Below are 14,619 nucleotides of genomic sequence, written 5' to 3'. Positions count from 1 at the left end.
TGGATTGGGGCTGCCACGGAGGCCCCTTGGTGTGGTCTCCGGAAAGTGTTTGTGAGCTGTATTGGGAGGGAGGACCCCTCTTGTTTTTGTCGTTACGTTTGGCCTCCGTTGTTATCGTGTTAAGGCCAACGGGGGGGGTTTTTTGAGTCTTTTTGGAAGTGGAACATGTTTGGTTAGCATAACCGGTTGGTGTTTTATCTGTGGGGTTTATAACCTGTGGCTTTGTGGTGCGTGTGTGCCTCATTTGGTTATTCGGGCACTAGTTTGTAGGGGGGGTTCGGCGGGCTGAGGCTCGCCCAAATTTTCGCCAGCTGGGTCTGGACGGGCCTGATGGTGCTGGTTCTATATGTGGGAGGCAGCGATTTGGTGGCCCGGGCATCTCGGGAGTTAGTTATAAAAAAAAAAAAAAGTAATTATACTTTATATTGGTTTGTTGCATCTGTGAAAGATATACACCGTGGGTGGTTGATAGTGTGGCCAGGTGGAGTGGAGAGGGGTCGTTCGGTAGCTAGTATCACTTGAGCCTATTGGGTTGCGGCACTGAGAGTTGGTGTCGCTGATCTGGTAGTTTCGGAGATGCAATGGAGGTGCATTTTAATGATATTGGTGCTGTTTGTGGCACTGGGATTGCGTGGAGGTGTGGCACAAGCTTTTGGTGTGTGGCGGGTCCAGGCCACGTAAGGAGTCACGTGCCCTGTCCTGTGGCGGGGGGTAGGTCTGGTCCAGAGGCGGTTGAAGGCAATGGTAACTGGACTGAGGGACACCATCTTGGTATGGTGGCTCCGGGTTCCGGGATGTTGCAGACACGGGGTTCTGCAAAGTTGGGGGTATTAATCCGTTGGTGATTAATACCTCATCTCTGGGTCAGTGTGTTGCGGCCAGGGATATTGGTGTGAGAAGTTGTTTCTGGACTGGGCCTACTCAGGGTTATATATTTAATGTATTGATTACTGTGTTACCTATTATTTGTTGGGGTCGCCCGTTGGATGGCGACCCCTTGTGTTTAAAATGTAAATAATAGGTAATAAAGGTGTGGCCAATTTGAACCAAGTCACATGCAGTCCGTGTATTATTTACAGATGGTATTGGTGGGTAACACATACACAGCATGACTGGAGAATCCTTCCTCAATGGTCATGTAGTGCTGGGTGCTGTTAGGGAGATATACTGTGCTGTACTGTAGTGCTGGGTGCTGTTAGGGAGATGTGCTGTACTGTAGTGCTGGGCTCAGCTAGGGAGATGTACTGTGCTGTACTGTAGTGCTGGGCGCTGCTAGGGAGATGTACTGTGCTGTACTGTAGTGCTGGGCGCTGCTAGGGAGATGTACTGTGCTGTACTGTAGTGCTGGGAGCTGCTAGGGAGATGTACTGTGCTGTACTGTAGAGCTCGGCGCTGCTAGGGAGATGTACTGTGCTGTACTGTAGTGCTGGGAGCTGCTAGGGAGATGTACTGTGCTGTACTGTAGTGCTGGGCTCTGCTAGGGAGATGTACTGTGCTGTACTGTAGTGCTGGGCGCTGCTAGGGAGATGTACTGTGCTGTACTGTAGTGCTGGGAGCTGCTAGGGAGATGTACTGTGCTGTACTGTAGAGCTCGGCGCTGCTAGGGAGATGTACTGTGCTGTACTGCAGGGCTCGGCGCTGCTAGGGAGATGTACTGTGCTGTACTGTAGGGCTCGGAGCTGCTAGGGAGATGTACTGTGCTGTACTGCAGGGCTCGGCGCTGCTAGGGAGATATACTGTGCTGTACTGTAGTGCTGGGTGCTGCTAGGGAGATGTACTGTGCTGTACTGTAGTGCTGGGTGCTGCTAGGGAGATGTACTGTGCTGTACTGCAGGGCTCGGCGCTGCTAGGGAGATGTACTGTGCTGTACTGTAGGGCTCGGAGCTGCTAGGGAGATGTACTGTGCTGTACTGTAGTGCTGGGTGCTGCTAGGGAGATGTACTGTGCTGTACTGTAGTGCTGGGTGCTGCTAGGGAGATGTACTGTGCTGTACTGTAGTGCTGGGCGCTGCTAGAGATAATCTTATATACGTGTCCCTGCTAAGGACTGTGTAATAGCCGTGTCTGACTTCACAGGGAGATGGTCTGATCATACCACATCTCCTGGGCATGGGAGAAAACAAAAAAGTATACAGACATTACGGCACTGGATCACAAATTATTATTTTTTTGGAGGTAAAAGGTTTTTTTTTTTTTTTTAAAAAAAACAGGCAAGGAATGTTTTACTTCACAAAAGCAATCATCTATGATCCTGTGCTGTAATATCTGTATAGTCTCTTTTGCGTCCTCCTCTGCCCAGGAGATATGGTATAATCAGACACGGCCATTACACAGTACACAGCAGGGACACATACGAGGCTCAGCACAGAGACACTTTTTTAAATTAGACGTAAACAACGCAAGTCATTTTAAGGAAGAGGGGCATAATGAACTGGAGGGTTAAATAAAGGATAATCCAGCATCACAGACGTAACATCTTCATTTATTGGCGAGTATATAAAATCATGGCTTTACGCACCAAAAACATCACTGTTTCTAACATTTTTTTTTTAAATGTTACCAAAATTTTACATACTTGCCAATAAACGAAGATTTTATGTCCATGAAGCTAGATTGTCCTTTATTTCCTCATCGCTCTGTCCTGGATTGGGGCTATATACGATGAGCTGGATTATCCTTTATTTCCTCATAGCTCCAGCCTGGATTGGGGCTATATACGATGAGCTGGATTATCTTTTATTTCCTAATAGCTCTGGCCTGGATTGGGGCTATATACGATGAGCTAGATTGTCCTTTATTTCCTCATCGCTCCGGCCTGGATTGGGGCTATATACTGTACGATGAGCTGGATTATCCTTTATATCCTCATCGCTCCAGCCTGGATTGGGGCTATATACAATGAGCTAGATTGTCCTTTATTTCTTCATCGCTCCAGCCTGGATTAGAGCTATATACGATGAGCTGGATTATCCTTTATTTCCTCATCGCTCTGGCCCGGATTGGGGCTATATACTAGGGTGACCGTATCTCATGGGGGGGGGATGTCGGAATCTTGTTCGTCTGGACCACACAAAACGATTCCCCTTTCCAGATATTGAGATAGCCAAAATTTGAGCTCGATCAAACGACGTTAACCCGTGCCGCTCGTCACTCAAAGTTTGAAAAAAAATCAAAATTTTTGGCCAAAAAGCTGGCATATGGAGCCATAACTCCAGAACGGTAAATAATAAAAACACGCTTAATATCTCAAAAGAAAGCTAATGTTGTTCTTCAAAATGTATATGTTACACACAGGGTGCATGTAATTTCTATTTTAGGGATGGTGATTTTACTTCAGCGTACAACCGACCTTTCATTTATTCAGTTTAGTTTCTAAAGTGCCTTTGATCTGGTTAGATCGAACAATTATCCAGTGAAGATATTTTAATGTTTTTTTTTTTAATTTTCCAAGTGTGTGTTATTGTTTTTATAGCTATTATAGTATTATTTGAAAAGATATTTGAAAATATTTTATTGAAATTTAAGTTTGTCATATATTTTGTTTCGTTTTTCTAGTTAAGGCTATGTGCGCACGTTGCGTACTAGCCCTGCAGAAATTTCTGCAGCGATCTGAAGAGCACATGTGCGCTTTAGATCGCTGCAGAAATGTCCGTAGTGAGTGCCGATTCCATGCGCTCTGCCTGCAGCTCCTCTCATAGACAGAGCAGGAGCTGCCGGCAAAGCGCAGGAAAGAAGTGACATGTCACTTCTTTTTACGCAGCGCTTCGGCAGTAGCCGAAGCGCTGCGCTCTTAAACGCCACGTGCGCATGGCCCCTGCACAATCTCCATAGACTGTGCAGGGGACGCAGGACGCATGCAGTTACGCTGCGCTACAAAGCGCAGCGTAACTGCATGTATTTACGCAACGTGCGCACATAGCCTAACTGTTATTTACCTACTGGACTCTGAAATGGCATTCACATTAGGTGTACAAAGCCGGAACAAGGATAAAATATTTCTTGTGGGCTATCCCATTCACCAGATCACCGGTTGTAAACTACCCTCAAATTGTCAAGTGTTATGTGCTTTATTTTATAATTTACGTACTGTGAAATTAACTGTAAGAGAATCAGCAAAACTGACCATACGAGAAGTGTTCATTTTTTGCGTGGCCCAAGATAGACAAAAGGAAAATACGACACAGGTATCAGTGACAATCTAATACAAAAGCACCTAACTCCAGAAGTAATTGCAAATGTTACTGCTGAATTCGAGACCAAATTACCGGAGAGACCCCCCAGAGATGACTACAAGGAGCTGTTGCAGCTGGTTCTCGTATTTGTTGGATCACTAGATGGCAATGCTGTGGGTTTTAGAACTCCAGGAGCCATTCCTCACGCTAGATGGATGGCAAAGGCTATTTACTGCTTAAAAATGTTAATTTTTCGTCGTCAATTTAAGATGTCTAAAGAAGGAGAAAGTTCTGTGCGTGCCATTTCTGTTTTCCTAGTTAAAATTTATTGTAAAGCTTGGTTCAATGCTCCAAAAGCTCATCTTGCGCCAAAGCAAGATTTAGGTATTTTGCATAGTCTGTTAGACTATAAAGAATGTGACAACGACATTGCAGAAATAGCCCTGACCACATTTTCGAACCATTTGTGGTATTTGAATGCAGAGTTGGTGGGATTATCGTTTTTTGATCCCACCATTACAGACGATGAAAAGTTGTTAATGGCTAATAAATTGCTCAGTAGCACAGATGAACCATCAGAGCACGCCAGGGTTGTAAATCCAAAAGTTAGGAAAGAAAAATGAAAAGAGGTAGTTGATGGAGGATTGGTAAATTTACTTACCAAAGAAACATTTACATTCTTTGACCGATTTAATATAAAAACAGATTTCCTAAGACAAAATCCAAACACCTGGCCTCACAATAATGACTTCCAAGAAGGATTGAAAATTGTCAAAACATTAAAAGTACCGTATTTTTCGGACTATAAGACGCACCTGACATTAAGACGCACCCTGGTTTTAGAGGAGGAAAATAGGAAAATAAAATTTTAAGCAAAAAATGTGGTCATGACACACTTATGGGGCGAGGATCTGCTGCTGACACTGTTATGGGGTAATGTCCTGCTCATATACTCCCCATGCTGCTATATACCCTCATCCTGCTCATATACTCCCCATGCTGCTCATATACTCCCCATGATGCTATATACCCTCATCCTGCTCATATACTCCCCATGCTGCTCATATACTCCCCATGATGCTATATACCCTCATCCTGCTCATATACTCCCCATGCTGCTCATATACTCCCCATGCTGCTATATACCCTCATCCTGCTCATATACTCCCCATGCTGCTCATATACTGCCCATGCTGCTATATACCCTCATCCTGCTCATATACTCCCCATGCTGCTATATACCCCCATGCTGCTCATATACGCCCCTTGCTGCTATATACCCTCATCCTGCTCATATACTCCCCATGCTGCTCATATACTCCCCATGCTGCTATATACCCCCATGCTGCTCATATACTCCCCTTGCTGCTATATACCCTCATCCTGCTCATATACTCCCCATGCTGCTCATATACTGCCCATGCTGCTCATATACTCCCCATGCTGCTATATACCCTCATCCTGCTCATATACTCCCCATGCTGCTCATATACTCCCCATGCTGCTCATATACCCTCATCCTGCTCATATACTGCCCATGCTGCTATATACCCTCATCCTGCTCATATACTCCCCATGCTGCTCATATACTGCCCATGAGAAACCAAGGGAAAAATTGTGAAAACATACCCTGCTGTAACTAAATAAAAGCATAGTGCATATAAACATAGGGTACTTAGTAAACACTGTTTTTGATCAAAAAAAGCATAAAGCTATCCCACCAACGCCAAGGTGTACCCAGTTGGGATAGTACCTACACTCTCTAATATTAAAACCTTACCATGGGTCTAAAATAGGCCTCAGAGAGTGTAGGTACTATCATACTCACCTTACCTCACCTCTCTCCCTGCAGCACCGCTCCTCTTACCGTCTATGTCAGCGGCAGCACCGCTGAGTGTAGCCATCCCCGTTCCCCTGCAGCATCGCGATGTCCTCCGGTGGTCTGTGCCGGCAGCGTGGACACGTGCGCACAGCGATGACGTCATCGCTGTGTGCCCCGATAGTCTTCACACAAGTCAGCTGACCGGCACAGACAGGAGATCGCGATGCTGCAGGGGAACGGTGAGTAATGTCTACTGATTCACTGCCCCCCGCGCTGATGATGATGATCACACACATGATCACTCCAGGCTGCAGTTGCCAGGGGTGATCATGCGGGCCGGCTGTTTATCCCTGCCCATCACCCCGCCCTCCTGTCAGCGCCGGGTTCAGCGCTGAGAGATGGGCGGGAGGATGGGCGTGCATATTAAATGAGCGGGCCCACGTGGTCATGGCAGGCTGCTACAGCCTGCTCGTGCCCCCGATGACCCGCTCCACCGCAGCACCCTCATTCCCCACAGCCACAGACAGAGCATAAGACGCACCCCCCACTGTCCCCCAACATTTGGAGGAAAAAAAGTGCGTCTTATGGTCCGAAAAATACGGTAGTTAATGATATGGCTGAGCGTGGTGTTAAATTAATAACCGACTTTAACGACCTTCTAACAAAAGATGAAGAACAAAAGCAATATGTCCTGCAAGTTGTAAGCAAATGCCGAGCATTATATTCTGATGTTTCAAAAACTACTTTAACAAAAGCTCTAGAATACCGTATTTTTCGGACTATAAGACGCACCTGACCATAAGACGCACCCTGGTTTTAGAGGAGGAAAATAGGAAAATAAAATTTTAACCAAAAAATATGGTCATGACACACTGTTATGGGGCGAGGATCTGCTGCTGACACTGTTATGGGGTAATGTCCCCAAATTCTCTACTAAGGTACCCCATTCTGGTAAGGATCCTCCTGCCTTGTATATGATCCTGCTCATAATATACCCCCCATCCATCCTGCTCATAATATACCCCCCATCCATCCTGCTCATAATATACCCCCCATCCATCCTGCTCATGTTATTCCCCCATCCATCCTGCTCATGATATGCCCCCATCCATCCTGCTCATGAAATGCCCCCATCCATCCTGCTCATGAAATGCCCCCATCCATCCTGCTCATGAAATGCCCCCATCCATCCTGCTCATGAAATGCCCCCATCCATCCTGCTCATGTTATTCCCCCATCCATCCTGCTCATATTCCCCCATCCATCCTGCTCATGATATTCCCCCATCCATCCTGCTCATGATATTCCCCCATCCATCCTGCTCATGAAATGCCCCCATCCATCCTGCTCATGAAATGCCCCCATCCATCCTGCTCATGTTATTCCCCCATCCATCCTGCTCATGAAATGCCCCCATCCATCCTGCTCATGTTATTCCCCCATCCATCCTGCTCATGTTATTCCCCCATCCATCCTGCTCATGTTATTCCCCCATCCTGGTATATGGCCTGTGGCACAGAAAAAAAAAATAAACGTTTATACTCACCTTTCCTCACTCCCTGAAGCACCGATCTCTGTCTCAGCTGCAGCGCCGCTGTGTGGAGCCGTCACCGCGTGTGGAGCCGTCACCGCGTGTGGAGCCGTCACCGTCTGCAGCATCGCGCGATGTCTTCCTGTCTGTGCCGGTCAGCTGAGCTGGTGGACACTAGCGGCGCGCACAGCGATGACGTCATCGCTGTGCGCGCCGCTAGTGACCAGATCAGCTGACCGGCACAGACAGGAAGACATCGCGCGATGCTGCAGGGGGAAGGCTCCACCCGCGGTGACGGGTGAGTGTACTGATTCACTGCTCCCCGCGCTGATAATGATGCACGGGGGGCAGTGAATACAGCCGCACATGATCACTCCAGGCTGTAGTTGCCAGGGGTGATCACGGCCGGCTGTTAATTATGCGCGCACCCCCCCGCCCATCACCCCGCCCACCTGTCAGCGCCGTGTTCGCTGAGAGATGATGGGCGGGAGGATGGGCGTGCATATGTAATGAGCGGGCCCACGTGGTCACGGCAGGCGCTGCTGCAGCCTGCTCGTGCCCCCGATGACCCGCTCCACCCCAGCACCCACATTCCCGGCCGCAGTCCTATAGTCAGACCATAAGACGCACCCCCCACTTTCCCCCAACATTTGGGGGGAAAAAAGTGCGTCTTATGGTCCGAAAAATACGGTAGATTAGATAACTGTAAAATTATCAACTCATGTAGGTACTACGTCTGGATCTTTTCAGTGTCTGTTTTGTATGTATTATATACCTCATTTTTATATTTTAAAATAAAAAATGTCATTAGACTTATCAGTATTACTTGTTTTTTTGTTATATTTCTACTTTAAACTCAAAAATATACCCAAAAAAACCAAAATGTATCAATTAATAACAAAATATACGAAGTATGCTCCTAGTGGTACCAGGTCACGTTCTCGGGGCTAAAAGCTGTTGTAACTCAGTTTGACTTAAAATAACAACAATTATGTATAAAATATAAATTTTGAAGAACATTAGCTTTCTTTTGAGATATTAAGCGTGTTTTTATTATTTACCGTTCTGGAGTTATGGCTCCATATGTCAGCTTTTTGGCCAAAAATTTGGATTTTTTTCAAACTTTGAGCGACGAGCGGCACGGGTTAACGTCGTTTGATCGAGCTCAAATTTTGGCTCTCTCAATATCTGGAAAGGGGAATCGTTTTGTGGGGTCCAGACGGACAAAATTCCGACATCTATTTTTTGCGGTCACCCTACTATATACGATGAGCTGGATTATCCTTTATTTCCTCATCGCTCTGGCCTGGATTAGGGCTATATACGATGAGCTGGATTATCCTTTATTTCCTCATCGCTCTGGCCTGGCTGGGGCTATAAACGATGAGCTGGATTATCCTTTATTTCCTCATCGCTCCGGCCTGGATTGGGGCTATATACGATGAGCTGGATTATCCTTTATTTCCTCATCGCTCCGGCCTGGATTGGGCTATATACGATGAGCTGAATTTCAGATTTGCCCAGATTGTTGTGTTCGGAATCTCCCCTTTAGATTTACTTGGAAGAAACCTTAACTTACCTCTTTGACGGGGTTATAATCCAAATGCAGAAAGTCATATTTACCAGGAACCTTTTCAAAATTTGCACGCTTCGACCAAAGATTTTTTGTTTTATCAAAAAACCTAAAAATATAAAAACAAAATATATAAACATTAAACTTCTGATTTTTGCCGTGAGCAAACAAAAATGATTGCGATAAAAACGGATATGATGAGAAAGCTCGATTACTGGAAGTCTATTCTGAAATAAGCAAGAGGACATCAGCAAATCTGAAAAACGGTTCTTCATGAAATCTGTCCTACAAGAGCCAGTTTTTATCCATGCACGCTGGAAATGGGGTCTGTGCAATATTCCTAATATTATAAATTCTTCAGCTCAATTGTACATGAATATGAGCTACTTACTTTTTCTGGAAGATATCCTTTGCTTTTTGCAGGTCCCCTTTACAGGATACCAGAGAATTCTGCCCGACCTTCCCCACTGAAAAGGAAATCCATCTCAGTTATTTGGCTCCTCATGACTGCACTTTTGTTATATACGCCCGCACTAGCAGATCATTGCTATCATTTACGGAACCCATAGAACTCCCAAACACCAGCCTAAAAATCAGATGTGGTGAAGAAGTGCCATTACGTCATGAAGCATTGAGACCTCTTACCTCGTCCCCAGCGCATCCAAACAGAGAAGTTTCTTGCATGGTCATCTTCATGGAGTTGGATCAGATAGTATTTATTGTTATTAAACTGCAGGTTTGTCTAAGGGAAAATACAAGGTTTATAAAACTTTATTACAAAAAATAAAAGGATAAGACAGAAAAAAAATATCTAAAAGTTTAATAAAAAGGATTGTCTCAACTTAGCAATTTAGCTCAGCTGTCTCCAGCAGTCCAATGGTCCATGAATAGTGCAGTGGAGTGCTCAGCTGTCACAAGCAGTCTAATAGACCATGAATAGTGCAGTGGAGCGCTCAGCTGTCACAAGCAGTCCAATGGTCCATGAATAGTGCAGTGGAGTGCTCAGCTGTCACAAGCAGTCCAATAGACCATGAATACTGCAGTGGAGCGCTCAGCTGCCTCCAGCAGTCCAATGGTCCAAGAATAGTGCACTGGAGGGCTCAGCTGCCTCCAGCAGTTCAAAAGACAATGAATAGTGCAGTGGAGCGCTCAGCTGTGTCCAGCAGTCCATGAGTAGCGCAGTGGAGCGCTCAGCTGTCTCCACCAGTCCAATGGACCATGAATAATGCAGTGGAGCGCTCAGCTGTGTCCAGCAGTCCATGATTAGCGCAGTGGAGGGCTCAGCTGTCTCTAGCAGTCCAATAGAGGATGAATAGCGCAGTGGAGCGCTCAGCTGTCTCCAGCAGTCTAATAGACCATGAATAGCGCAGTGGAGCGCATGTCAAGCTATCATGCCATTTAAAGTGGTGCACTTCACGGCCCTGTTCTGAGGGTCAGTGTGGTTCCATTTGTGAGATCTCCAGGGATCAGCAGAATGAAAAACCTGGTGACAGATTACCTTTAAACCTAACCTATTTTATATGCTATGGATTAATATGTTGGAAAATCTGATGCGCGCAGTAGGTTTCAGAATCCGTGCTAGGAACAGAATGGAGATCAGAATTAATTAGTTGGGAATACAGGCAACAAGCACAGTTCAAAGAGATCTGGATCCCTTGGGGGATCTACAGGACCAGCCTAAAATAGCAATGAAGAGCTGGGCAAAGTGCCAGACTTGGCGCATCTAATGGATGTGCCATTTTTTTTGGGAGTGGGTGCTATTTTTAGGCTGGGAAGAGCCAAATAACCATAGGCTGTCCCAGCCCCCAGCAGTCTGTTTTACCTTGGCTGGTTAACAAAAATACGGGGAACTCTGTCTTATTTGTTCACAGCAGAGGCTAGGCATCTTCCCCATGCCGAAAAGCTTGCTGATTGGCAGCGCTACAGCCTTTCAACAAACTTTATTTAGCAAAGCAACCCGGATCTCGACCATGGACTTGTGAGACCTGAGAACTTTACTGTTTGGGTTCGTTCATCCCTAGATGTGTGCACTTTATAAAAAATAAATATATATATAGGGTGACTTATGTGGCTCTTCCACTATAGCCCCCTCCAAAAGGCATTTGTGAACTGAATTGACCACCAACAAAAAAAAATTTCTTGAAAATGTTAAAACTTACTGCTAACATAATAAAAATGTAATATCCCCCAATGTTAAATGAATGCATAAAAAACAATGCAACAATGTTTGGAAGACAATAATTAACCCTTTTGTGCAGTGTGACTAATTGTTTTAGGCTGTGGGACCACAATGAGCTTTTGATGTGTATGTTTGCTGCGTCAATAAGAAAGCATCTAAAGGTCCAGTCACACTAAGCAACTTACCAGCGATCCCAACAACGATAGGGATCGCTGGTAAGTTGCTAGGAGGTTGCTGGTGAGATGTCACACTGCGACGCTCCAGCGATCCCACCAGCAACCTGACCTGGCAGGGATCGCTGGAGCGTCACTACACGAGTTGCTGGTGAGCTCACCAGCAACCAGTGACCAGCCCCCAGCGCCGCGTGGAAGATGCTGCGCTTGGTAACTAAGGTAAATATCGGGTAACCAACCCGATATTTACCTTGGTTACCAGCGCACGCAGCTACACGTGCAGAGAGCAGGGAGCAGCGCATACTGAGCGCTGGCTCCCTGCTCTCCTAGTTACAGCACACATCGGGTTAATTACCCGATGTGTGCTGCAGCTACATGTGCACAGAGCAGGGAGCAGCGCACACCGCTTAGCGCTGGCTCCTTGCTCTCCTAGTTACAGCACACATCGGGTTAATTACCCGATGTGTACTGCAGCTAAATGTGCACAGAGCAGGAGTCGGCACTGACAGCGAGAGCGGCGGAGGCTGGTAACAAAGGTAAATATCGGGTAACCAAGGACAGGGCTTCTTGGTTACCCGATGTTTACTGTGGTTATCAGCCTCCGCAGAAGCCGGCTCCTGCTGCCTGCACATTTAGTTGTTGCTGTCTCGCTGTCACACACAACGATCTGTGCTTCACAGCGGGAGAGCAACAACTAAAAAATGGCCCAGGACATTCAGCAACAACCAACGACCTCACAGCAGGGGCCAGGTTGTTGCTGGATGTCACACACAGCAACATCGCTAGCAACGTCACAAAAGTTGTTTGTTAGCAGCGATGTTGCTAGCGATGTTGCTTAGTGTGACGGGGCCTTTAGGCTCTGTGCGCACTAGACCGTTTTACCCGCGGAAATTTCTTGAGAAAGGTCTGTAATCTTTGTGCAGACATTTCCCAGCAAATTCTATGAGAAAAAAAAATAGCTGTGCGCACTGTGCGGATTTTTCTCAAGAAATTTCCTTGAGAAGAATTTCTCGGGAAAATTTCTTGAGAAAATGAGCATGTCCATTATTTCCGCAGGTACCCTGCGGATTTCGGCAGTACAGCCTGCAAAATCCGCAGGGAACCACCCGCGGGAAAATTGCGGCAAAATCGCAGCAAATCCGCATGCGGATTTGGTGCGGATTTTTTCCGGAGGTCCGGAAATCTTTCACTCCCAGAAGTTTCTCAAGAAATTTTCTTGAGAAACTTCACATTTCTAGTGCGCACATAGCCTTACAGTTCCAGCAAAGCGGATGGGATTTATAGAATTCTCATACCCACTGTGCTTTACCTGTGGTGATGCGGGTTTCAAATCCGCAACATGTCAATTTATCTTCGGATATCTAGAGTTTTCTGAGCAGATTTTCCCCATAGATTTGTATTAGATGCAGACCTCCCCCCAAAAAAACAAACAAAAAAAAAAAAACGCAGGTAGAAAATGCACATGCATTTTAATGCATTTCTGCAGTGGAAGAGGATTAAAAACATGTAATCCACACCCAAGTACATCAATAAAGTTTTGTCACAGCGAAATACCAGGTAATTTAAAAAACGAAGCGGCTTTATTTAAAAGCATGACTCCCAAAAGAAACAGAGTCAAAAACTCTCACAAAAAAAAACAAAAAGCAAAACATTGAAAAAACACAAGTAACCCAATTTAGATTTTGGGTCGAGAAATTCTGCAACATCAAAAATGCACCAAAAGCTCATCATCTATTGATATATGATGTCATACATATTCAAATATATATATATATATATATATGTTGAGGATAAAGAATTGAGTATCCAAAAATACTTAATTCAGCCATTTCATAGACTCAGTTATATAGTTCAGTAGATGTGAACTAACTCACATATTTGTGAATGCTTTTGTTTCTTACTAACATGTATATATGTATATTGCATATTCAGTGTATTTTCCTTAACCTCAGTATATACTAGGATATATATATATATGTATAGCAAGATGGCCACCATTTCCTGGTTTACACCCAAGACAGATGGACAAAGAAATTCCTGGATCCTAGACTGACCAATCAACGGAGAATATGTAGATCTCTCTACGTCATGAAGCCCTGCCCTGCGATACTTGATTGGACTAAAACTTTTGTTTACACCCCCTTACTGCTCAGTTTAGAGTTTCTTTCAAACAATAAAGAACACACTTGGTTAAGAGCCGGTCATGGAGATAGATGTAACTGACTTGCTGTGCAGTTATTTTTCATTCTCGTGTGCACCCATGACATTTTAATTAGAAGCAGCAGCCGGATATCAAGAGATCCTTTGAGTATCATCATCATCGTCATTCTGACCTTGACAACTGGCGACCCAGATGGGACTACCGTAAAGGGTGAGTCAGAGCTTCCATTTTCCGGACGTCTGGGGGCTACTCCACAAGTATCCAGGTGTCGCTTGATAGGATTGATCACCCTTCATTTCGCAGGTAACCATCATATACATTGTGTGTGCTGTTTTACCTGTGGATCGAGAGACACCTGGCGAAAGTGGGTGGTCACTAGTCCGGAGAATGGTAGTGCACCGGAGACCTAACGGTGTGACTGTCACCCGCCGGTGGGCTAGAAGGACCCAGCTCCCATAGGGGCTAGGGGTAGGTTGTAAAGTATCCGGCTGTCTGTAATTAGAAATGGGGTGTTTTCTTGAGTAGCTGTTTATTTGTATATAAGTGTATGGTTAATCAAGCTTGTGATTTCTCTGTTTGGTTCTCGGAGAGTTAATTGCCTGTAGTTTTTTTTTTTTTTCTTCTTCGCTGTGAACAAAGGGAGAAGGGGGGTCTGGTTAAGCCCAGGGATATCCCTGACAGTCTTTCTATTGAGAACAAGGAATGCGAGAGGGGGGAGCACATCCTTACATTCTTACACTCAGAGGAAGCAAAAAGGTGGGGGCTATATGTCCACCAGCTGCTTGAGGCAGAGCGGAGATCAAGTTACACAGCTCCGCAGTCTTTGTATAGTACATTAAGTTGTAATGATTTGAAAGAAAAACAAGTGTTATTTTAGTTTGGATTTGAGAGAAATTAACGGGTTCATGCATTTTTCAGTTTTTTTAACTTGTTTGTTTTTGAACAGAAGTATGAGAACTAGCGATTCCCCTGTGTTGCGGACACAGCCACTGTTTGTTAGATATTAAAT

General features: G+C 45.3%; 1 protein-coding gene across 2 annotated transcripts in view; it reads right to left on the bottom strand.

Annotated features, from left to right (window-relative positions):
* Positions 1–14,619, bottom strand: part of PARP2 (poly(ADP-ribose) polymerase 2) — a 169,918-nt gene that overhangs the window by 23,048 nt on the left and 132,251 nt on the right. For both annotated transcript variants that reach the window (XM_075319918.1, XM_075319919.1), the window contains exons 8-10: positions 9,743–9,839; positions 9,489–9,564; positions 9,104–9,206 (exon numbers count right to left, since the gene is read on the bottom strand). In XM_075319918.1, the coding sequence (XP_075176033.1) occupies positions 9,104–9,206; positions 9,489–9,564; positions 9,743–9,839 (276 nt within the window). The remainder of the gene's footprint in view (positions 1–9,103; positions 9,207–9,488; positions 9,565–9,742; positions 9,840–14,619) is intronic.

Source organism: Anomaloglossus baeobatrachus, chromosome 1, assembly GCF_048569485.1.
Source record: "Anomaloglossus baeobatrachus isolate aAnoBae1 chromosome 1, aAnoBae1.hap1, whole genome shotgun sequence".
NCBI classification, from domain to species: Eukaryota; Metazoa; Chordata; class Amphibia; order Anura; family Aromobatidae; genus Anomaloglossus; species Anomaloglossus baeobatrachus.
Note: the sequence above shows the minus strand (reverse complement) of the source record. Positions and strands in the feature narration are given on the sequence as shown.